This window comes from Mustela nivalis (assembly GCF_964662115.1).
Source record: "Mustela nivalis genome assembly, chromosome: 6".
In the NCBI taxonomy this organism is placed as follows: domain Eukaryota; kingdom Metazoa; phylum Chordata; class Mammalia; order Carnivora; family Mustelidae; genus Mustela; species Mustela nivalis.
The window spans coordinates 140,246,702-140,273,884 of record NC_139025.1 but is presented as its reverse complement, the minus strand read 5'-3'; the positions used below and the strand labels follow the sequence as shown (position 1 = coordinate 140,273,884).

Genomic DNA, 27,183 nt, shown 5'->3' with positions numbered 1-27,183 from the left:
TGAAAATTTCTTTAAAAACAAAGCAGCACAGAACAATACTCCCTGTCAAATTACAAGAGGTAAATTCCAATATGAATTCAAGCTTTGGTTTATTCTCTAAGACTCAGACTTGTAGTTTACATAACAAGTTGCAAGAGTCATTAACATTTCAAAAACAATCTTAAAAGCGTACTTCTGATCTTTTACTGCCCATCAATTAAAATCAAAATTTTAGGAACTATTCTTTGAGTAAGAAATAAAATCAAATATCAGTGTGCCTACACATACAATAAGATTCTTCACAGAATATCCCTAGGACACACAAGTATCAAAGCACATATCCAAAATTGATTTGATTCACAAATCAACACACCAAACAAAACCTACAAAATTATAAGGTATGCTTACTTTTCCAAAATAAGGGAAGTTCATACTACCATTTGGAAGGATTTATTCGGTCAAGCACTGAATGTGTAATTGTAAATTTAAAAAGTAGGATTATGACTAATCTATGATAAGAAGATATCTCTCAGGGTCCCTGGTCAGCTCAGTTGGTTGTGTCTGCTTTTGGCTTAGGTCACGATCCTGGGGTCCTGGGATCAAGCCCTGCATCAGGCTCCCTACTCAGCGGGAAGCCTGCTTCTCTCCTTCTCCCTTTGCTGCTCCCCCTGCTTATGCACACATTCTCTCTCTCTCTCTCTCTCAAATAAACAAAGAAAATCTTAAAAAAAAAACCCAAAGATACCTTTCTTTAGACTCTAGATCTCTAGAGCTTCTCTCAAAGCTGAGCTACAAAAATAATATCAGAATAAATATAAAAACTATACAAATTGTCTCCTTAGTTTTAAGAAGAGCTATGTGTTTCAATGGCCATTTTATTTAAAAAAAAACTGCATGTCTGCACTTGCTACAACTTTATAAGAGAAATATCACTTACACTCTATCGATCTCTCACTCTATAGGCACACACAGAACATCCTTAAACATGGTAAGTACCCTGCATCTTTTGCACTAAATAAGCTTATAACTCTAATAGTAAGATAGTATTTATATGCTGAATGATTACTCTTTGATGGAAAACATCAAACCCTTGAGATTCTAAGTGTCTTGAATCTATACTGAAATGTATCTAACAAAAGAACTTCTGTAGAAAGATAATAAAATAGCTTTTAGGAAAATGGCGGAGATATGGCCACTTATTCCCAGTGTCTGGCACAATGCCTTGCACATGGTATGGTAAGTATCAGTACAATAAATTAAAAATGTAAAAATAATGCACTATAGTCAACATTTTTACCCTTTTCCTCCTCCCTTTTCAACCCCTTTCAAAAACAAACAAACAAAATTACAGTGTGATTTGAACACAAGGTACTGCTTGGAAAGAGAAGAGAGTCCATAAAACTTAGACACAGCTCTTTCAATAGCTACCCAAGCCTTCAGGAGAAAGTCAAGGGCCTTATACACCTCCCTGGGATCTGGTTTCCTTTCCAGATCTTGGCCATTTCCACTCTTCACACTATACTACTACAGCTATGCTTGGCTGACTTTAACTCCATAAAATAACTGTGCTAGGTTTCATTTCCCAATTTCCACATAAGCTGCCCCTTTGAGCTAGAACACCGTTCTTCTACCCTCTTTGCTCTCCAACTCTGTCCTTTAAAGAACTAAGATGATGGTGTTTCCTCGAGAGGAAGTTTTCTCTGATCACTCCCCCAATCCTCTGTACCCTTTTTCTCACTGGCCAAAAATGTGGCTAATGTAGCAAAGAACTTCAGAGGAAAAAGAACAACTTACTGATGCTAACTACTAAAACACTCAATCTGTGACCCAAAGAGACATGAAAAAGATACATAGGTATTCATCGACGAACACAAGAAATGCAGTAGAGAAATGTAAGCTGTATTATAAAGTGATCCCTCATCCCTTTCCCACATGAACTCCTGTTCATATATCAGCAACATCAATCTTCGATGGGAGAAAAATCTGACCTCAAGAAAATAAAAATCACAAGCAGAGATGCACAGTTCCTTAAAAAGCACATACGTGAGAACCAATAATTGTATGATAAATAATAATATTCAAATACATAGTAAAAATAAAAAGAGTCAAACTGAAATTACGAGAGCTATGGTGACTGCTGCGTGAGGTGATGATGCAGGACAAGTGAGAAGAGGAGGAGGGCCATGAGGATTTCGTGCCTCGCCCTGTGAATCACCATCCTGCTGCATCAGGCTCTGTTAGGAATAAAAGAGCAGGGCAGGGGGCTGGAGGTGGAGGGAAGCTTTGTCTTGTCTTCAGTTGTCTCATTATTTTTCCCCTTTCCCTGCCGCTCCACTGCAGCGCTGTAAAACATTAGGCAAGCCTCTTAAACACTCCCTGTCTGTTCCATTCCTTATCTGTAACATGGGGAGAAAAAAAAAAACTGATTGGCTCAGAAAGATTCTCTGAGAACATTGTAATACTGTCAGAAAACCGAAGTATAATGATGCTTCTGATTCTATAAGGTCAGTACTAGATGATCTCAGGAGACAAAAATCATTTTTATCTTTCTGTTTTGTTCAACTGAGGAACTGTAATCCATGGCCCACACATCCGCACCAGGCCCTCTATATACATTCAAAGAAGCACTTATAACCATGCAGAAGTGAATTGAAAGTAACCCGTTAGAAGGTAACCCACTGGAAACGTGTCCCCTAGTTTGTAATTCACACCGAAATTGGCATGCTATTTTGGATTGCTTCCTTAGAAGGTCTTACAAGTTACACTTTGTTCTTGCTCATTGCTTAAAATGATTTCAGGGATATTCTTGGGAATAAAAATGTTTAAGAAGCTGGATAACCACTGCCCAGGGACTGCATGTTACCTTGAAGCTTTTGGGCTCACACCACTTAGGACAAGTTAATTCGAGTTCATACAAGATTGCTCAGACCTCCCCTCAGTGTTTCTGCTTCAGTAGCCTCAGATCTCTAAAAGTTCTCTTATGATGCTGCTCCTGGTGGTCAAGGTACTATACTCTGAGAGCCACGGATTTTCAAATAATGTATCCCTGCCATGGTCAACTTTCACTACCAGCTCTTTTTATTTAATAATTGGTAGATGCACCTTATATTGATTCCCTATCTTCCTCTTTTTTAAGATATTGGTAATTTCTAAATTCTTTGTGATCTGAAAGTCGGAGGAATGAGTAAGACTCTGAAAAAGCAGATTTTCTCTTTCTTTAGAATCCGAATTATTGTCATCCTATTTTATCACTGTGTCTCAAATTCCTCATCTGTGAAATAAGGACAGTAAGAGGGTTCAATCAGATGAAATAAGTAAAAGCCCCAGAAGGTACCAGGCTAAATTAGCAACTAGATAAAAGTTATCTACTATTCTTACTACAATTATCCCCACTCATTTTCTGTTATTTTTGAGGAAAACTCATTCATGGTTGCTACATGTTATGTATACATCACTGACTTATATAAAAAAACCTTCATCCATTTATGACGAAATATTCCAAAGCTCCAATGGATTCAATAAACTGGGGAGCAAAGGGAGGCTATAATGTCAATGCCAGATTCCAATCCTATTTCTGCTGTTAAATTGCTAAATGACTCTGGGCAAATGGAGTCTCAATCCCCACTTCTGAAAAAGCATACCTTGGATATGAAGATCAAATAAGATAGTACAAGAGAAATTTTTCTTTTAAGTACTACAGTATTCCTGTCATGAGGAAGATACCTCTATCTGGGAACAGTTTACAAGATACTAACTAAAGAGGTAAATGGCCATGGTCTCTTACATTCTTAAATAACAGCACAGTGATCAGAATCACCACATAAGCTATTTGCTGAATATTCTCCAATATCACCAAGTCATAACTATTTTTAAAATATTTATATACTGGAATATATCATATTTCAAATATTCCTGCAAAGCGAAGCAAAGAGAAAAGTAGATACAGAACTATTCTCAGGCATTTACTAGCAGCTGCTAAAATCCTCACTTTGTGGCTTTAGCATCATTTTTATTTTGATACAGAAATGTTTTATTGGCCCTAGGCTTTTGTTTAGTGTAAACACAATGTACACACACGTGTATGAATAACGGTAACCAACTGATTTTCATTGCTAGTTTCTCTAATACTCTAAGACAAATCCAATGTTCTTATCAAATTGCACACTACAGTTCATAAGCTTTTAAATCTTAATTTATTGAAAAGAGAAAGATGGGGGATTATAACATTGCCTTTGTACATTTCAACTAAATTACCAAACAAAAAGCCACATATTTTTGTTATCAATGCTTAATAACATGGAGAGGTACAATGCATATTTCTGATGACATTCTTTACAGAATGTCTCCTAATGAAATATAGTAAATATAGTAAAACCCATTTTTTAAAGGAATAAGCTCCTAAAAAGCAGTGTATAAGCATTTTCAAATAAGATCCCATTAACACTGCAGCAATACTCTCCATTATAAAGAAATCCAGTTATGAAGTCTCTTATAAAGTTTATCTTAATGACACTATCTAATTGACTAATGTGTAAGTTTCCATTTTCATTTATTTAAGCTTTCTGAATGTAGGGGGTATTTACATCCTACAAGACATTACAGACTTTAAAATATCTAAATGCAATTTAAAATATGGAAATGCTGTTGATTTTTTTTAAAAGCCATAGAGAAATTATTTTTTATCAATTGTAATTGTTAAAATTTTAAGAAACTAGTTTCAAAATATAAGTAATGTGAAACAAGGGACAGCAAAGATAGAACACCATTCTGTATATGGGTTTCTTAAATTTGAGGTTAAAATCAAAAGATAGATAGAATGTGAGAACCACATCTTTCTTTTTATCTGTTTATCATCATAATATTTAAATACCAACTACTTTTAATATATTTTTTTCACTGTGTTCCCAAAAAACATACTAGATCTAGTTCCATAGGCCTAATACACGTACATCCTTGCAGGTATAGCTTTTTAGCAATATGGGAGAAAGTAAAATCCTACTGATCTTAAAGAGTAACTTGATGAGAGAGCAGGAGGCTGGCTGAGGACAAAGCAAAAGCTGGCGCCTTGCACCCCCTCTTCACCCGCTCCCCTCCATATGTGTAGCATTCCTCAGGCACCCCTGACTGCCCAAAACGATAAATAGTTAACTTGCAGAGATCACAGTCCTGCAAGGCAGGAGTCTCCCTTGGTTTGCAAATGTCCTTTAGAATTACAACAAAGAAGTTACCTTATCAATTTCTCAATTTCCAAAGACACAGAACACAGTTCCTCAATCCCTAAGATCACCCTCCCCTCCATAAAAAACCGAAGGAGGCAGAGGTAGAAGGAAAAGTAAATAAAGTTAAATTTCTTCTAAACCTAAATCTCATTAACAGGGATGCTTGATAGCAGGAATGTAACATTCCACCAGGAGACTCCCAATTGTCTTTACTTGATAGCAACTAAGCCTTCAATATCCTGATAGTATTCTTTGCCCCAATAGCCCTTCTGAACACCCCTTTGTCCTCACCTACCCAACTCCTGTGTATATAACCAGCCACTCCTCACAACCCGGGGCAGCAGCTCTTCCTGCCCACGGGTCCTGTCCCCGTGCTTTAATAAACCACCATTTTGCACCAAAGATGTCTTAAGAATTCTTTCCTTAGTCGTCAGCTCCGAACCTCACCCCACCGAACCTGACTTAGGTTCTGGAACTTCATCACCTTACATGCAATAGGAAATAAATGAATTCATGTTAGAGGCCTTATGAAGGTTGTTCTCAAAGTTTTCAGTTAGTCTCACTGACAACCGTATTGCATTAGAAAACACTCTAAAGTGAGTCACTTATGCTTCCATTTACTGTAGCTGATGAACTCAGTCACAGGAGATGGCTTTTCAGCCACCCAGAACATTACACCAATTTGTTAGACGTTCACAGATAAAAAATCTTCAGTTGGTACAAGTGTATCTCACTGGTTTACAAAACTATGTGTAGAAAGAATAGTCTTGGCGCCTGAGTCAGAAATCACTAAATAACATCACTCTGCAGACTCCATGGCACACAGGAACCCCTTGAATATTTCTGTTAAATGGACAAAAATGTGCTTCCAATGACTACAACTGTTTGAAAGGAAACTATATGAAACACTATATGAAAAAAATACTTACAATGGTATTCTAACAGTATCTTTAAATGAGATATTTGTAAAGCACTTGGAAATGCCTGGCCCATAGGAAGTTCTATATGTATCTGTCATTACTCTTATCCTATAATCTTAGTTTGGCTCACAATAATCTTCATAGCTCCCTTAGTATAAGCCATCACCACCACTGATAAAAGGAACTCAGACACATGCACACCACTAGTGAGACTGCAGTTCCATTACCTTTATATGTGGAAGAAAGAGTATCTAGGATAACCACCATTGTTTTATAATGAAGGTTAATTCAGTCAGCTTCACATACAAAGTAAATTCAGCCTTATAATTTATCCTACCAACAAATTTATCCCTTATAAGCCAATATGTCTTCTACCCACTGTATTTATATAATTCAGACCTCCACATAATATTCATGTTCACTTGTATCTAAGAAATTCACTTAAAAAGAAAACATTCAACTCCCAATTGATAATTGACCTGCGAAGTTTCCCTTCACACTAAAGTAAACTGTAATATAGGAGACTGCTAAAAATTGTTTGGGATTTACTCTCTTACACTTTGATTGCTGACCACAACAGAGATGAAGACTGAGGTAGTTTGAAAATTCTGTGAGGATTAAATCAGACTATATTCTTCATATTCTCTAAGGAAGTAAACTTTAGGCTGTGCGAAGTACCCTCAACTTCCAGGGGCCAAGAACAACTACTGCTGCAATGAAAGAGCAGAGTAGTTAGGGTTAAGGAGGTGGTTGCCTTCTACAATGAAACTAGCTTGAACTATCTATTTGTTGGCATTATTAAAGTCAACTCTATTTCTTTGACTTAGGCAGTGGAGCGTTTGATAAGATACAAAGATTTTTAAAATAAGATGTCATTTTAAATTAAACACACCAGGGATATTCTCCATTTCAAGGGAATCCAGTTATGAAGTCTCTGATAAAAGATTACCTGAATAATGATCTCATAATTTACAAAATCATAATTCAAAGTGAATTATGGTTTAATAGGGAAAGGGTCTAATTTATACCGCACATAAGTGATTAAGATATACCATAAATGCTAATATAAAGTAACTTAAAATTGATACAATCACAACTGCATTAAGGGGTTTGGCTATGTAACCATGTTGTTTAACTGAAGTGAACCACAAAAGCAAAATCGAACACTTCATACACATTTCAGGGGATGTTCATAGCAAAGAGCCATTTAAATAAAACTGTGGGGAACAAGCAACAGAGATGAGTTGTAGCTGTAATAGAAGATGCTTTTACTTCTCACTGCAAACAACTGATTAACTGCTAAAAAGTAACAGAGGTTTTTTTTAACTATAAGTAGCAGATTTTTTTCCCCCGCAGTAACAAACTAAATCAATTACTGTCCAAAAATGAATGGTTGCAGTAGAGTAATAGGGTATAGAGGAAATTTAAAATGCATTTCATCAGTGGAGGCAGGTAAATTAGCTTCCTGTACACTACAATAGTTAAAGAATCTTTATCTTAATTTTAATTACTCATATAAAATCTACATTAGGATTTCATTTCTTCCTTTGTGGTTAATTCTGCATCGTTTCACATGGTTTTAGTGTTTTCACAAGGAAATCCCTAATTTACTGAAATAGTCTTCTAATATAAAAACTAAGCCAAAGTATGTAACTTTTGAAGTAGTAGGGGAAAAAATTTCCTTTTTTGAATAAAAATGAAACAGAATCTCTAAATGTAAACAAAAAAGACAAAAGTATTAAGCTAATTTAAAATGTCATTAGAAATATAAATGGAAAATTATCTTTTATAAAAATATTTTACAGCAGAAAAGAATTATAGGGGAAGGCATACAGATTCTCCTTTTTGAAGGTTTTGCTTTAAAACCTATTTCTGAGTAAGATGGAAATAATTCCAAAAAATTCCTTTTATTTTCACTTTAATTAGGTTGGCAGAATTATTAGAAATACTGAAGGACAACAGATAAGGAGGGGAAAAAAAGTGAAGAATCTCTCCCCACCCCACAACTAAAATAATATTCACAAAATAGAAGTATTATTTTTGTCATTTTCTTCCATTTCATTAGTGTTTAAAATTGTGGGTAGTCACTGATGCAACGAAATGATTAAAGCATATTAACAGTGTAACTTCATACTATCCCAAGTGATATAGATTCTTATAATATTAACTTTAAAATGCATACAAAATGATCATAGATAAAATGCTGTATTATACTGCTCTACACAGTACAATAGCCTAATTTTGTCTCAATAAACAGGATATGTATATAGCCTAAGTGGGTCATGACAGAGCAATAATCAGATCCTTGTAACAAATTATTTGGATAAAAAATATATATACATTATTATACAATAATCAGATCATCTCAGGAAATGATTTGGAGAAAAAAAATTTTTTTATATATATATAATTAAATATATGTTTTTAAATATTTTTATGTATTTTATATATATATACAACGGATTTGAAATGTGGATGTGAAGCAATCTGACAGTTAAAAGTTACTAAAGGGAAGAAATAATCATGTCTGCAATTCAGGCATTACTAGATATATGTGTTACCTCAACAATATCCGAGTTGGTTCTGCTTTCATGAGGTTCATTATACTCTGTATACTTGAGAAGAACTTTGTCCATGTCAGTGCTGGCATACTGAAACAGTTTGTTAGAGCTGTTGAAAATGATGAATGCTATTTCACAGTCACAGAGCACACTAAGTTCATAGGCTTTCTTCATTAATCCAAACTTTCTCTTTGTAAAAGTAACCTAGACGATCAAAGAAAAAAAAAGGTATATTTTTAGTAAAAGCATTAGCAGTACTTGAATACAGGCTACCTAAAGATGAGGCCTCTTTTAATCCTGAGTCAGATTCCACAGCTGAAAAAGGTTGGTAGCCTCATGTTCCACATGAGCCTCTTACTCCCCCATCTGCCGCAAGACTAGTGTTCCACGTTTAACTTCTAATTCCTCAGAAAGCACTCTCCTGAGGAAGTTTTCCTTTATCCCTGGCTGCCAGTCTGCTGCAGAACGCAAAAAACAAGAGGACACAGTTGACCACTGGGCCCTTATCATCCAGTGTAAAATTCACAGTCTAGGGTCAACAAATTCCCCAGTGTCCTCAAATTTTTCTTTGAATATTCTTCCAGTTTCCAACTGAAACCTGTCACCTGAAGTCCTCTCAAACAGAGACCAATATTTGTTGGTCTATTTTAAATATTACATCTACTATGCTCAAGAGCGGGAAAGATAAGTAAGTCCTTTTTGCTCCGTATTCTATCTTACAAGTTATTTTTCCTTCCTTTTCCTTCAAAAGCCCCAGGTATTTTGAAGCTCACACCATGAAACTTAAACCACTCAATAACTGTCCTCTTGAAGGGCACCATGTGACCCCCTCATGTACTGATATCTTTCACCTGGTACTTCCCTTTCCAGCCCTACTTGTATAACTGGTGATTTCAGTATCCCAGTTTAAAAAAAAAAAAGAACGTTGCAAAAACATCCCCAACCTCCAAATGATCCACATCCACCCTATGTTAAACACCCACTCCTACTGTCACACCTTTAACTCTGCCACCACCAATAATCACATTGATGAGGGAGCATGAGGCTGGCTGAAGACAAAGCAAAAGCTGGTGCCTTGCACCCCCCTCTCCATCTGCTCCCGCTCAGTATATGTGTAGCATCCCTCAGGCAGCCCTGACTGCATGAACAATAAGCAAATGGTTAATTTGCAGAGCTCACAATCCTGCTAGACAGGAGTCTCCCTTGGCTTCCAAATGTCCTAAATCTCACTAACAAAGACGATTGAGAGCAGGATTGTGACACCCCACCAAAAAGTCTCCCAACTATCTTAATGTTAATGGCTGGTCTAAAGACAACATTGATCAAGTCGCCAGGGCAAGGCCTCAGGTAGGCCTGGGACATCCTGGCACCTTATAGGCCCTCCTTAGCATATGAAAACTCCATTGAAACCTTCCTCCCCCTCACCTTCCCCCAACCGCAGGCTATATAACCTGCCATCCCCACAACCCAGGGCAGCAGCTCTTCCTGCCCACAGGTCCTGTCCCTGTCCTTTAATAAACCACCATTCTGCACCAAAGATGTCTCAAGAATTCTTTCTTGGTCATCGGCACCAGACCTCAGCCCACCGAACCTCATCTAGGTTCTAGAACTTCATCAACATCACCTCCAAAATCTCAATTTCTTGTATTCCACTTTGCCTCCTATCTAGCTCTCCTGCTTTGTATCCTCTCTCCAGAAATTCTTTAACCTGCATCCAGTCCTGCAGTCCACTTACCTCACCCCTTTGTTACAGTCTATTCTCAGGTCCTTTCTTCCCTCACTGAGATGCATGTGCCCTTCAAATGACTATGCTCGTATCCTTTGGATAACCAAGTGATATTTTTAAAACATACATCCAATTATTTAAGTAGAAGTTTAGAGCTTTTTTTCTGCACTGGAAGTAATATCCAAACTCATTAAGTAAACAAAATAAATTATCTGGCTTCAAACTATCTCTCTGAAGTTATTTCCCATCACTCTCCTTTACATCCAGTAAGCCTCATTCATGTGTCTGTGTGTGTGCTTATGTGCATGTGTGTGTGTCTTCCTTAACCACCAGCTACTTTCCTCCCTGGGAACTTTTCTATTTTCCCTCCTTGTGGAACACTCTTAACACTACATGTGCCTAATGGTTCCTTTCCTCACCTTGTGATAGTAAATCTATTATTAATTAATCTTAAAAAAAAATCCTTACAATATAAATACACAAATATATATTTTATATAAGTGCATATATATATGGAAATAGTGTTTTATACTTGCCTCCCTACTTTCCCCTGAACCAAAATTACCCCCTTAACCAGTGTTTTTCACTTAGTATTTTTCATTCCACATTTTTATGCAAGATCATATAACCATATTCATATATACATTTATACATAATAAGGGATTTTGTCAGCATTTGATAAAACAGGGACTCTATCAATACTCTTTATTTTAGTAATTCAACCACACCTTGTGGATATGCCTCTATGTCAAATGGTATACTAATGGACTCTTTCATAATTTTTTCATATAAATGTTACAACTGTTTTGTTAGTATGATAGATGTAAAATAAAAATCTCATTTCTTTAATATGCATTTCCTAACTAGTAATTGTTAGATATATTTTTCTTATATTTGTTGTCATTTGGGATTTGCTTTCTCTATATTGCCCATCTTTTGGCCATTTCATACTTTATGATTTTTTTTTTTTTTTTACTTATCTAAGTAAAAGCTCCTTAGCTATATTAACTATGTTTTACAAATACTTTCCCAAATTTCCCACTAATATATCAACTTTGTTTACATAATATTTGTCATTAGAAAGTTTTAAGCTTTCATTAATGATTGTGACACTGTTTCTTAGAATCCTGGCCTTGTATCATACCACTTTAAAAATATAATGAATATAAGAATACCCTTATTAAAACACTGAACTTGAAATCAGTTATGTTTTGAGATGCACCTAGATGTACCTGCTGTACTAAAATTCTGAGTTTAGCAAAGATTTAGTCAGAAATGTTTTCCCATACTTCTAATACTGAAGAAGAGAAAGAAAATGACAATCAACAAAGTATTTATTCCAAGAATAATTCTTACTCTAAATTAAGGCTTGCAAATTAAGTGAGCTATGAAAAAGTATGAAAATTGAGACAAGTAATGCGGCTTCACAATATCCATTAAGCATGATTAGAGAAAATTTGTTAAAATAAAAACTATAGGGGTGCCTGTGTGTCTCAATCTGCCTTTGGCTTAGGTCTTGATCCCAGGATCCTGGGAGTCACTTATGGTTTGTCTCCCTCCCAATCCCATCTTGTTTCATTTATTCTTCTCCTACCCACTTAAGCCTCCATGTTGCATCACCACTTCCTCATATCAGGGAGATCATATGATAGTTGTCTTTCTCTGCTTGACTTATTTCACTAAGCATGATTTGCTCTAGTTCCATCCATGTTGTTGCAAATGGCAAGATTTCATTTCTTTTGATGGCTGCATAGTATTCCATTGTATATATATACCAATCTTATCTCATTTCCATTCACTTAGTTATCTCCTGCTTTCCTTCAGTAATCTTTTTAAGATTTCACTTGAATCTAGTCTTCTGTGGTCACTGTGTAATTTAATCTTTGTTTTGATATAATGCTATCTTTTTATTTTTCTTTATGCAATTTAATCACTTTGTTTTATCTATACCTTTGGAAAAAATCGAAATCTATTCTTAGTATTTCCAAATTCTGAATAATGATTTTTTTCATCGGTCACATTTCTAAACACTTATTTATGGAGAATGGTTTCAGCTTGGAGTTATCATTTTACAGGTTTTTTTCCACTTTTCCATTGTTTGGGGACAACAACTTCATCACCTGAACAGCTATAAATCATCTGTTTTCTTCTTTATAGTAGATTGTATACGTGAAAATTACTGGCCTCAATTAATTGCAATGGAAAGTACTGGCAGTGGGAGGATGGATCATTCAGTATGGTCTCTTTAATGGAAGCTTTTTTTTAAGGGAGCAGCAGGAGGGAGAGGAGTTCTGATATCATTCAATATCTTTTTTTGTACTTTTTTTTTAAATTTTTCTTGAAGGATTTCATTATCTCTTCCCTTCTTTTCCATTCAAAAAACATTTTCCAAATGATTACCTCTGTCTTCCTTTATAAAAGCCCCCAAACAGTTACCCTCCCAAGACCACTTCCTTAAATATCACATAAATTTTAAGTCCTTTACCGCTGGTCTGTTTGACCTACAAGTAGTATTTTTCAGAATTTTTGTACTTATTAGAATAGACTTCCTTTTTTTAGTAATGATTTCAAATCAACTTTAGATATTCACAAAGTCTCTTCTCCCTTTCACACTGTTTTTCCTTAAGTATGCTTGCTCATGTGAAAGACCTGCAGAAGTTAAAGAAAAAATAGCACACTGTAAGTTGGTAATATTTCCCTAAAGCTAAAACAAATTTGGACATCATTTGCTTTCTAGTTGCACCAAAGTTGTAGGTTTCATACAATTGTATTTGTTCTTCATGCTTTTCTGTGTGGATTATTTTTGGAAATTATGTTGAGTGAATCAGGATTTATGCAGCCCTCATTACCTTGATTACTAAGAATTCCCCCCTTCCTTTCTTGTCCTCTCTCACTTTTGGTCTCTCTTTTGCACTTAAGAGTACCTTTTAATATTTCTTGCAGGGCTGGTGTAGGGGGGTCATGAATCTTCACTTTTGTCTGGGAAACTCTTCCCACTTAAAGGTAAAATGGTATCTTGAATGATAATCTTTTTCTTTTAAAATTTTATTTATTTGACAGACAGAGATCACAAGGAGGCAGAGAGGCAGACAGAGCAAGAGAAGAGGAAGCAGGCTCCCTGCTGAGCAGAGAGCCCAATGCGAGACTCAATCCCAGGACCCTGAGATCATGACCAGAGCCGAAGGCAGAGGCTTAACCCCCTGAGCCACCCAGGTGCCCTTGAATGATAGTCTTGATGGATAGAGTATTCTTGGCTGTAGATTCTTCCCCTTCAGTATTCTGAATACATCATGAAATGGGTTTATAAATTACATCAAACACATTAGATATTTTATTCTAACTATTGTCAAATTTTAATAATCCTTAAAGTATCACTATTTCAGTGATATGTAGCCAAAATAAACACAAATTTTAAATCATTTTACTCCTGTACTACCATCACTATAAAGAAAAAAAAAATAGGACTAAAAGCCTAACCTAAAAAACACTCATTACCTTTATAAATTGAGACAAATTTGTTTTACCCTAAATAGTTTTCTGGATTTTGTTATCAAATCTGGGACTCATATAATTCTCTGAATTTAACAAGGGTGGCACACCATATCTCAAAGACCATCTATATTTAAGATCCCAAGTGCCTGCAAAGATTCTTACATGCAATGTATTTCGGTCTATCTTTACTGTTGAATTTTTTTTTTAATTCAACAATCCTAAATATTACTCCGTGTTCATCAGTATAAGTATACTCTCAATCCCCTTCATCTATTTCCTACCCACCTCACCTGCCTCCTGGCATCCACCAGTTTGTTCTCTGTATTTGTCTATTTTGTCTCTTATTCATTTGTTTTGTTTTTCAAATTCCACATATGAGTGAAATCATATAGTATTTATGTTTCTGTCTGCCTTATTTCACTTAGCATTTTTCCCTTTAGGTCCATCTACATTCTTTTTTATGGCTGAATAATATTCCACTGCATGTATGTATGTGTGTATATATATACTATATATAATTTTTTTAATATCTTCTTTATCTTTATCTCAATATCTTCTTTATCTTTACCTTCTTTATCCACTCTTCAGTCAATGGACACTTGATTTGCTTCCTTATCTTGGCTACTATAAATAATGCTGCAATAAACATAGGGATATATAAATTTTTTTTGTGAATTAGTGGTTTTGTTTTCCTTGGGCAAATTATCCAGCAGTGTGATTCCTGGATCATAAAGTAGTTCATTTTTAATTTTTTGAGAAGTTTCCACACTATTTTCCATAGTGGCTGCACCAATCTGCATTCCCACCAACAGTGCACAAGGGTTCCTTTTTCTTCACATCCTCACTAACACTTGTTATTTCTTGTCTCTTTGATTCTAGCCATTCTGACAGATTATTAAGGTGATCTCTCATTGTGGTTTTGATTTGCATTATCCTGATAATTAGCGATGTTGTTCATGTGTCTGCTGGCCATCTGGAGGTCTTCTTTGGAAAAATGTCTATTCAGGTCCTTTGCCTCATGTTCTAATCAGATTGTTTGTTTTTTTATAGTATTGATCTAAGTCCTTTATATATTTTGGATATGAACCCCCTGTTGGATATATCATTTACAAATATATTCATTTGTAAGTATATGAATATTTATTTAAATATTTATTTGTAAATAAATGGGAGAAGTCCCATTCAGTGGGTTGCCTTGTTTTGTTCAGTTTCCTTTGCTATGCAAAAGCTTTTTATTCTGATACAGTCCCAATCGTTTATTTTTACTTTTGTTTCCCTTCCCTTAGGAGACATCTAGAAAACTGTTTCTACAATTGATTTCAAAGAAATTAGTGCCTGTGTTTTCTTTTAGGAATTTTATGGTTTTGAGTCTCACATTTAGATCTTTAATCCATTTAAATTTTGTGTATGTTTTCAGACAGTGGCCCAGCTTTATTCTTTTGCATGTAGCTGTCCAGTTTTCCCAGCACCATCTGTTGAAGAGACTGTCTTCTCCCCATCGTCGATTCTTGCCTCTCTTATTGCACATTGACCATATAAGCATGGGTTTCTTTCTGGACTCTCTATTCTGTTCCATTATCTATACGTCTATTTTAGTGCCAATAGCACAGTTTTTTATTACTACAGCTTTGCAGTATATCTTGAAATCTGGAACTGGGATATCTCCAGCTTTGCTGTTTTTTCTCAAGACTGCTTTGGCTATTTGGAGAATTTTGTGGCTCCATACAAATTACAAGATTATTTATTCTGGTCTGTGAAAAATGTTGGTATTTTGAAAAGGATTGCATTAAATCTCTAGATTACTTTTGGTAGTATGTACATTTGAAAAATTTTTGTTCTTCCAATCCATAAACAAGAAGTATCTTTACATTTGTTTGGGTAACTTTTAAATTTCTTTCATCAGTGTTTTATGGTTTTCAAAGTAGAAGTCTTTCCCTTCCTTGGTTGAATTTATTCCTAAGTATTTTATTATTTTTGGTGTAATTTAAAGTGTGACTGTATTCTTTATCTTTCTACTACTTCATTATTGTGTATACAAATATAACAGGTTTCTGTATATTAATCTTGTATCCTAGGACTGACTGAATTTATCAATTCTTGGAGTTTCTTTAGTGGAGTCTTTAGGGTTTTTTACAGACAGTACACCATGCCATCTGCAAAGAGTGACAGCTTTACCTCTTCCTTACCAATTTAGATGGCTTTTTGAATTAAAGTAGTGAGAATGGACATTCCTGTCTTATTCCTGGTCTTAGAGGAAAAACTCTGGTTTTCACCATTGAGTAAGGGGTTAGGTATGAGTTTGTCATATACTGCTTTTATTATGTTGAGGTATGATCCCCCTAGACCTAGTTCGTTGAATGTTTGTATCATGAATGGATGTTGTACTTTGCCAAATGCTTTTTTCTGCATCTATTGAGATAATCAGATGGTTTCCACCATTCTCTTATTAATGTGGTATGTCACAGTAATTGATTTGTGAATAATGACCCATACAAACCCCTCTTGCATCCCTGAAATAAATCTCACTTCATCATGGTACATGATTTTTTAAAATGTATTGTTGGATTCAGTTTGCTAATATCTTCTTGTTGAGGAATTTTTGCATCGATGTTCATTCAGAGATATTGGCCTGTTATTTTTCTTTCTTTGTAGTGCCTTTATTTTGTTTTGGTTATCAGGGTAATGTCGACTTCATAGCATGAATTTGGAAGCCTTCTCTCCTCTTCTAGTTTTAAAAAATACTCTGAAAATGATAAGTATTAACTCTTTAAATCTTTTGTAGAATTCACCTGTGAAGCCATCTGATCCTGTGTTTTTATTTGTCGGGAGTTTCTGATTACTGATTTAATTTCATTGCTAATAATCATTCTGTTCAGTTTTTGTTTTTGTTTTTCTTCCTGTTCCAGTTTGGGTAGGTTGTATGTTTCTAGAAATTTAATTATTTCTTACGGGTTGTCCAATTTTGTTGGCATACCATTTTTCACAATATTCTCTTATAATCTTTTACATTTTTGAGGTGTCAGTTGTTATTTCTCTTCCTTCATTTATGATTTCATTTATTTGATTATTCTTTTTTCTTCATGAGTCTGGCTAAAGGGTTATCAATTTTGTTGCTCTCTTCAAAGAGCCAGCTATTAGTTTCATTAATCTTTCTTGGTTGTTGTTGTTGTTGCTTTTTGAAGTCTCTATTTTATTTCTTTTTGTGCTAGATTATTTCCTTCCTTCTACTGGCTTTGTTCTTTTATTTTCCCCCTACCTCTTTTAGGGGTAAGGCTAGGTTGTTTATTTGGCATTTTTCTTGTTTCTTCAGGTAGTCCTGCACTGCTACAAACTTCCCTCTCAGAACAGCTTTTGCTGAATCCTAAAGATTTTGGACGATTGTGCTTTCATTTTCATTTATTTCCATGTATTTTTTCATTTCCTCTTTGATTTCCTGGTTGACCCAGCATGTTATTTACCCTCCATGTTATGTGTGTAAATAAACTGAGCAATCTGAACATCAACAACTCTTTTAGATCCCCCACTACTGAGGTCGCAGAGTAATTTCTGCTCTCCAAATTGGACACAGATGGGCAGATACAGAAAATCATAAAATACCAGAGCCACAGCAGAAACTATCACAAAAAGAAATACCAAGGTAAAAAAACCTAAACTGTAATTGAGGAATTCCTGAAGTCTCAGAGAAGACAAATATAAAAGTTAAAAACTCCTGGGCGGGGGAGTGTTTGGGCTTTGGGTTGCATGTATACACTTTTGTGAGTTTTATGCCTCTCACGTTCTCACAGTAAAGATCAGTGAAAAATCCCTTTGTGCTTCTAAGCAGGGAATATAGGAAAAGTGATCATTTTGAAATACACCAGAACATTCTGTTCTTTACAAGGCCTGCCTTCAAGACAAACTATTCTATGACAGCAGAGCCCAAGTAACCTAGGGAAAAGGAAATATCCAGCTCCAGCTCCCTCAAGCCTTTAACATGAGCAAAGGGAAATATTCACCTTTAAACCCCTCTATCCATTCTGTCCCACCTAAAGATGGGGGGCAGGGATTGAGAAACAGGTTTAAAGTTTACAGGCCACAGGCACAGGTTCACTAAAAGACTGAAAACTAATCAGAAGACTACAGAACACTTCCCCTTTCCCCATACCATACCACCACATTACTAAAGGTCTTTTTATTGCAGTTCCTTTTCCCAGGACATCATGCCTGGTTCAAAAAAAAATTTACAAGGCAAACTTCATGGCAAAAAAACAGTTTGAAGAGAAAAGGGAAGCATCAAAACTACTCATATTTAACAAAAATGTTGATCAGACCAGCAATACATGCTAATTAACATGCTAAGGGAGTCTAATGGAGGAAAAGCAGACAATATATGTGAGTAACATAACTAAAAAGACAGAACTTCTAAAAAACTTTTTTTTGTTGTTTTTAATGCTCATGATAAAAAATACTCTAAGAGAAATGAAGAAAGTCTTTGATGGGATCATTAGCAGGCTGCAAACTGATAAGGACCTCTAAGCTAAGGTATATGTCAACAGAAACTTCCAAAATTGAAAATCAAAAAGACCAAAGGCTGAAAAAAATAGAATGAAATATCCAAGAACTGTGGGACAACTAAAAAAGTATAACATATGCATAACATGAATACCAGAAGGGGAAGAAAATGAAAGTAAGAAACATTTGAAGCAATAACATCTGAGAATTTTCCCCAAATTAATGTCAGACAGCAAACCACAGATCAAGGAAGAAATGCAACAACCCTGCCCCGCCCCCTGCAAAAAACAAAAAACTACATCTAAGTATAGTCGATATAAAGTATAGAAAATAAAAAATCTTGAAAGAAGCCGGGAGAGTGGGGGAAACACCGTACTTACAGAAGTACAAATATAAGAATTATAAGCAATTTCTCCTCAGAAACAATATAAGAAATAAGACAGTGGAGTGATATATACAGTATTAAGGGGGGAAAATCCACCAATCCAAAATTCTGTATCTTGAGAAATTACACTTTAAAAGAAACAAAGACCCTCTCAGACAAACAAAATTGAGGGAATTCATGGTCTATAGATCTGCCTTGCAAGAAATGTCAAAAGAAATTATTCAAAAAGTAGGTAACTCCTACAGAACAAAAACTCATGTAGATAAAGAATATCAAAAAAGTAATAAGGGAAGATAAAAGCTTTTCTTTTTTTTTTTTTAATAAACATATATTTTTATCCCCAGGGGTACAGGTCTGTGAATCACCAGGTTTACATACTTCACAGCACTCACCAAAGCACATGCCTTCCCCAATGTCCATAATCCCACCCCCTTCTCCCAAACCCCCTCCCCACAGAAACCCTCAGTTTGTTTTGTGAGATTAAGAGTCACTTATGGTTTGTCTCCCTCCCAATCCCATCTTGTTTCATTTATTCTTCTCATACCCACTTAAGCCCCCATGTTGCATCACCACTTCCTCATATCAGGGAGATCATATGATAGTTGTCTTTCTCTGCTTGACTTATTTTGCTAAGCATGATACGCTCTAGTTCCATCCATGTTGTCGCAAATGGGAAGATTTCATTTCTTTTGATGGCTGCATAGTATTCCATTGTGTATATATACCACATCTTCTTGATCCATTCATCTGTTGATGGACATCTAGGTTCTTTCCATAGTTTGGCTATTGTGGACATTGCTGCAGCCACTCTGGAAAACAGCATGGAGGTTCCTCAAAATGTTGAAAATAGAACTGCCCTATGACCCAGCAATTGCACTATTGGGTATTTACCCTCAAGATACAAACGTAGTGATCCAAAGGGGCACGTGCACCCGAATGTTTTTCTTTTTTTCTTAATTGACATAACAGATAACAGTCTATTCAAATAATAATAGCAACAAAATACTAATGGAATGAATTACAGTAATGACATGGAATGGATAGAAGGGAGGAATTGGGAATACTTGTTATTATATGGTTATTGTACTACCTGTAAATCTATAACTGTGAAGTGTTTATCTGAAAGTAGATTTATACTGCAAACTCTAGGGCAAACACTAAAAAAATAAAAATAAAAAGTGAACTATAACTGATCTGCTAAGGAAGGAGAGAAAATGGAATCATATACTTAACTAAACCCACAGAACACAGAAAAAGACCATAAACAAAAAGAGGAACAAAGAATTAGAGCAACAATTAGAACACAAATATGGCAGTTATTAATCTAACTGTATCACCAATCACTGTAAAAGTCTATGGTCTAAATACACCAATTAAAAACCAGATTGTCCATATATCAAAACCAATACTCAATTATATTCTGTCTACAAAAAAAAAAAAAACACTTAAAGGACACATAAATGATTAAAAGTAGAGAAAGATATACTTTGCTATAACACCAATCAAAACGAACATAGCTACATTAATTTCCAGCAGAGCAATCTTCAGAGCAAGGAGAATTATTTCAAATGAAGAAGGGCATTAAAAATTGATAAAGGAGTCAATTCTTGTGAAGACATAACAGTCCTTAAAGCATATGAACCTAATAACAAAACATCATAATATATGAGACAAAGTGTTAAAACCTCAAAGAAATACAGAGAAATTTACTATTATAGGAGGAGACTTCAACATAGGACAAATAGATATTAAAGGGATTTGATATTACCAAAAAGAAGAAAACAGACATCTTGAGTAAATTTAGTGAAAGCTATTAAATTAGACTGCATTTTATTTACTACATTTCTATCGGAAATGTTGAATATTGGTTCCAACAGGCAGAAAAATCAGTAAGGGCATAACTGAACTCAACAGCATCATCAAGCAATTTAATATAACTGACATCAAATTCACCAAATAACAGAAGAATATACATTACTGTCAAGCTCACATGAAATATTCAATAAGACAGACCACATTCTGGGCCATAAAATACCTCAACAAAGTTATAAGAATAGAAATCACAAAGTATAGGTTTTCAGATGACAATGAAATTAAATAAATCAGTAACAGAAAATTGGCTGGAAAATATCAAAATACTTAAACAACATACTTTTATTTTGTGTGTGTGCTTTTATTTTTTAATTTATTTTTAATTTAAATTTAAAGAGCCAACTTATAGTACATCATTAGTTGAATATAACACCCAGCAGCATACTTCTAAATAACATAGAGGTCAGAGAAGAAATCTCAAGAGAAATGAAAAACTATTTTGAACTAAATCAAAGTACTCAGGTACTGAGAATGAAAGCAATGCTTAGAGGGAAAATAGTATTAGATGCATAAACTAAGAAGAAGAAAGATCTAAAATCAAAAATCTAAGCTTAAGAAATTAGATTAAAATTAAATCCAAAGGAAGGAGAAGAAACAATAAGAATTAGAACAGCAAACACTTAAGTTGAAAATAGGGAATCAAAAGGGGAAAATGTTATGACCAAATACTAATTCTCTGGGGGCGAGGAGTGATTCATAAACCTCTAGCCAGCTAACTAAGAACAAAGACAGACATTACTAACACTAGAAATGAAAAACTGACATTACAACTCAACTACAAATCCCACTGACATTAAAAAGATAACAGAGGAATATGAACAGCTCTATGCCTGCAAATTTGATGAGCTAGATAAAATAGGCCAGTACCTTGGAAGCCACAATGTGCCAAATCTCAAACAAGGAGAAATCAATACAAGCCTATTCAGATCATCTATTAATCAATAGTAAACAACCTTTGAAAACTGAAAGCATCAGCTCCAGATGGATTCACTGGTGAATTCTACCAAACATTTAAGGAATTATATCAACATTTTACAACCTCTTCTAGAAGACAGAAGCAGAGGGAATACTTCCTAACTTATCCTATGAGGATATAACTTATCCAATGGTACCTATAAGGGACTAAGACTACCCTAAATACCAAAACCACATAGATGAACAAGAAAATAAAACTACAGGCCAATATTTCTTATGAACATAGATGTAAAAACACTCAACATAATATCAACAGAACCCAATAAATATGTATGTACCTTCAGTAGGTGAATGGATAAACTGTGATACATCCAGACAATGGAATATTATTCAACTCTAAGAAGCCATAAACGATCACGCCATGAAATGACATGTAGGAACCTTAAATGTATTATTACTAATGGAAGAAAACAATTTGAAAAGGCTACATACTATACGATTTAATTTGGGAAAATTTAATTCGCAAAAATCCCAGGAAATTCAGAAAAGGCAAAACTAAAGAGTCAAGAGGTAAGTGGTTTTCAGGGGTTAGCAGGAGGGATTATTTTTAGGGCAGTGAAACTATTCTGCATGATATTATAATGATGACTACATGTCATTAAACAACTGTCAAAACCACAGAGACTGTACAACACTGAGGATGAACCCCGAAGTAAACCATGGACCTTGGGCGATGATGTTGTTCAATGTAGCTTTAACAGTTTAAAAAAATGTACCATACTCTGATGTAGGATATGGTAGTCAGGGAACTGTGCATCCGTGGGAGCACAAAGTATACGCAAACTTTCTCCTTGATATTGCTGTGAATCTAAAACTGTTCTAAAAATAAAGTCTATTTTTTTTAAATGGGTTAAAAAAAAAAGGGGGGGGGTTGCCTGGGTGGCCCAGTGGGTTGAGCCTCTGCCTTCGGCTCAGGTCATCATCTCAGGGTCCTGGGATCCAGCCCTGCATTGAGCTCTCTGCTCAGCGGGGAGCCTGCTTCCTCCTCTCTCTCTCTGCCTGCCTCTCCATCTACTTGTGATCTCTCTCTCTCTGTCAAATAAATAAATAAATAAATAAGATCTTTTAAAAAAATGGGTTTTAATAGTCTATAGAACTGGAAACAGTGTTAACTGCAGCATTTTCTCTCCTCACCAACAACTACGATATGCTTTTCCTTCCATGAACTTTGTCTCATTACCGACCTACATTTATAATCAATCATTACAGTAGTTATTGAAGAAGCTGAGAATCTTTAATATGATTAAGGTAATTGTTTCTACTACAAAGTTGTTCCCACAGGTATAAAATTGACTATACTATACTATTGACTATACTATACTATTATATTACAAATATAATCTACACATGTAAAAGAGAAGCAACAATTAAAATGCATTTCACTGTACAAATGAAAGATATTCCTTATTTTTCAATAAATTTCCTATGTAGCATGATAAAATTAAAATGTAACATGATTTAATAGTTTTCAGTAAATTTAGGCAAGATGTATGTGTTCTTCCTTTTGGTAACATCAGATGCATTTAACATCTATACCTCTTAGCACTTGATTACTTTATTCTCCTAACTTTATAGAGATCGATCTCCTTAAGTTCTTTTTATATTTCACAGTACACCAAGTATAAAGTTCCACATATTATATAACCAGAAAAATAAGCCACATTTTTGTGGACTGACTGAAAATAGGGTTAAAAGTTTTTTTTTTTTAATTAAACTTTCACGTGACGAGAAAAGTTAATGAGCCAAAGCAATGCAGCCTGCTTATGGCACTTACTTATATGAAAGGTGTCCACACATCCAAAATACTTTTTATGAAGTATTTTTGAATACTGGCCTATAGCTGATATTTTAATTCTCAGTATGAAACACAAATTACAAGTTACGTTAAAACAAAACAAAACAAATAACAAAAAAAACCCTCAACATCTGCTGAAATATTTGTTTTCGTTTTTAAGGAAATGGAATTCAGGTGGGGGAGGGCAACAACAGAGAGAATGAAAAGATAACGATTACAGTTTAAGGTAAAAAACATTCTGCCCAAGATACTAGATTGTAACAAAATAATAAGATACAAAGGAAAAAAATAAGCCTTCAGAGTCTCTACATTTTGCCTCTACTTCAGAGTTTGCAGTTAAGAAATTTTGGGGTGGCATATAGAGATTTCCTTCTAGACATCAGTTTTCCATCTAAAAGTGGGTATTAGTCAGTCTCCTAATTGGTATACTGTTAATTAGTAATGTTGCAATCCAGCTACATTTCAGTTCATGTATTTCATGTGAAGCAGATAACATAACATAAAATTAGGCTAGAGAATACCTCGGTAGGGAGTTGGCTTGTCCTTCTCCCCTCCCTCTGGCTCTTGCTCTTTCTCTCTCAAATAAATAAATAAAATCTTTAGGGGCAGAAAAAAATCATCCCTTGTTTACTAGTACCTAATGCCATTACCAAAGACATAATATAATGACCTAAAAAGTGAGCTAGTATCACACAGACAAGAACCAGGAAGAAAAGAAATCGTAACAGAGATTAAAGCCACAATAAGGAAATTCAAAGGATCAAAACAAACAAACAAAAAATTAGTATGAATAAAGACATCAGGTATAGTCAAAAGAAAGTATATTAAAAAAGCACACAACTGGAAAGAAAAAAAATATTTGTTTAAAAATAAAACATCAGAGAAATTTCTGGCTGTGTTCTTCTCTGGGATTTTTTTTTGGTTTCACATCTCACATTTTAGATCCATAATCCATTTGAGTTTATTCTTGTGTATAGTCTAAGAAAGTGGTCTAGTTTCATTCTTTCGCATGTAGCCTTTTCTGACACTAGTCATAGCAATATTCTTCTAGACATGTCTTCTGAGGCAAGAGAAATAAAAGCAAAATGCAAACTCTTGTGACTACATTGAAAACAGCAAAGGAAACAAGTGACAAAACTAAAAAACAAGCTAGGGAATGGGAAAAGATATTTGCAAATGACATATCCAATCGAGGGGAATTATCTAAAGTATATAAAGAACTTATACAACTCAATACCCCAAAAAAACAAATAACCCAAATAAAAAATAGGAAGACGATATGAACAGACATTTCTCCAAAAAACACTTTCAGACGGCCGACAGACACATGAAAACACTCATCATCACAGGAATACGAATCAAAACCACAATAAGATAATCATGTCACACCTATCAGAATGGCTTAAATAAAAAAATGCAAGAAACAACAAGCATTGGAGAAGATATGGGGAAAAAAGAACCCTTGTGCACTCTTAGTGGGAATGCAAACTGGTGCAGCCACTGTGGAAGACTATGGAGAGTCCTCAAAAAACTAAAAATAGAACTACCCTACAATCCAGTAATCACAATACCGGGTATTTGCCCAAAGAATACAAAAACACTAATTCAAAGGGATATATGTACCCTTATATTTACTGCAGCATTTGTTACAAGATATGGAAGCACTCCAAGTGTCTACAGATTGCAGAATAAAGGAGATGTGTTATATATCATTAGAATATTATTGAACCATAAAAAGGAATGGAATCTTGCCATTTGCACCAACGTGGATGGATCTAGAGAGTATACTGCTAAATAAAATAAGCCAGTCAGGCAAAGACAAATACCATATGCTTTCACTCATGTGTGGAATTTAAGAAACAAAATGAATGAATAAAGAAAAAAAGAGAAACCAAAAAAAAACAGATTCTCAACTTAGAGAACAGTAGATTACCAGAGGGGAGGTGGAGTGGGGGATGCGTGAAATAGGTGAAGGGGATTAAGAGTACACTTACCTTGATGCACTCTGAGTAATATATGGGACTCTGAATCACTATACTGTACACCTGAAACTAATACAACATGTTAACTGCACTGGAATTAAAATTAAAAAAAAAAAAAAAAAGAAAGCAAAGTATAGCCATACCAAATGAAAAAAATTAAAAATTAAAAAAATAAAACAATACTGAAAGGTCACAAACTTCAGACACACACACACACACACACACACACACACACACACACTTTAAGTAATCAAACTCATGTCATATTCTGCATAAGTTACTGAATGTTAAGTCACTTGTTGGTGAAAAGAAAAATATACTCAGTCTGATGCTGGCAAAACTGAAAGCCAGAACGCCTTGAACTAACCTTTGCAATGTTCTAGGGAAAAGGAATGGGGTCCTAGACCATTACACCTTGCCAAGCCATAGTGCAAGTACAAAGTAACAAACATTTTCAAACATAAAAATACTAAGGAGGGTTGCCTGGGTGGCCCAGTGGGTTAAAGCCTCTGCCTTCGGCTTGGGTCATGGTCTCAGGGTCCTGGAATCAAGCCCCATGGCAGGCTCTCTGCTTGGCGGGGAGCCTGCTTCCCCCTCTCTCTCTCTCTGCCTGCCTCTCTGCCTACCTGTGACTCTGACAAATAAATAAATAAATAAAATCTTTAAAAAAAATACTAAGGAAATATAGCACCCAGAAACTCTTCTTGGAAGAAAAACAAAACAAAACTACTAGCTGAAATAAACCTAGTCATCTAAGTAAAATGTAAATTGGGAAAAACTGGGATTTTTTTCAGTTTTGTTCAATGCTGCATATTCAGTCAGCTTCTAAAATGCCACATGGCACTGAGTGGTGCTAAAGAATTCTCTAAATTAATCCATAAAGCACGAAACAGATTACAACAACAAAAGGGAGCAAGAACCACAGTAAAGAATAACTGATAACTAATGAATCCTTTCAATTGAGAACTATGACTAAAATACTGGAAATTTAGATCACAGAATAGAATAGGACTATTAATTTTAACAAAATCAAAAAATAGCAAATTGAGATTTCTGACAAGATGTTGACACAGGATCTACCTCCCTTAGAATTAAACCAGTGGTGGGGCACCTGGGTGGCTCAGTTGGTTTAGCGTCTGCTGTCAGCAGAGGTCATGATCTTGGGTCCTGGATAGAGTCTTGCATCTCGGTCCTTGCTCAGTGGAGAGCTTACTCCACTCACGGCCTGCTGTTCCCCTTGCTTGTATGTGCTCACTCGCTTGCTCTCTCTTTCTCTCTGGCAAATAAATAAGATCTTTTAAAAAATTAAAAATTTAAAAATAAAAAGCAGTTTTGGGGTGCCTGTGTGCTCAGTTGGTTAAGCATCTAACTCTGAATGTGAGGGATGTCTTGAGTTCAGGTCATGAATTCAAGTCCCTCATTGGGATCCCTAATGGACACGGAAGTCTACTTAAAAAATAAAATAAAACAAAATAAAATAATATAATATAAAATAAAAAGAGCAGTTTCAGTTCAGCTTATGCCTCTCATCTTCATTTCTGGGACACCTACTACCTGCCACCTCATAAGAGGGATTAATATCAGAGCATCACAGAAGCAATGGTTTGTATAAGAGTCTGAAAAACATGGGTAGGGACTGACTAATCTCTGGCATTGGCTACCTAACCATTCTTAATCAAAACCTCCAAGGTTGGGGCACCTGGGTGGCTCAGCTGGTTGAGCATCTGACTCATGGTTTTGGTTCAGGTCCTGATCTCAAGGGTTGTGGGATTGAACCCTGCATTGG

General features: G+C 35.2%; 2 protein-coding genes across 3 annotated transcripts in view; both read right to left on the bottom strand.

Annotated features, from left to right (window-relative positions):
- Positions 1-27,183, bottom strand: part of LOC309867653 (melanoma inhibitory activity protein 2-like) — a 525,646-nt gene that overhangs the window by 390,028 nt on the left and 108,435 nt on the right. The gene's annotated exons all lie outside the window — the stretch shown is intronic.
- LOC309867644 (myocyte-specific enhancer factor 2A-like) overlaps positions 1-27,183 on the bottom strand; it is a gene marked incomplete at both ends in the record, with an annotated part of 98,858 nt that overhangs the window by 55,603 nt on the left and 16,072 nt on the right. The window contains 1 exon segment of the mRNA XM_082736703.1: positions 8,680-8,883. Within this exon segment, the coding sequence (XP_082592829.1) occupies positions 8,680-8,883 (204 nt within the window).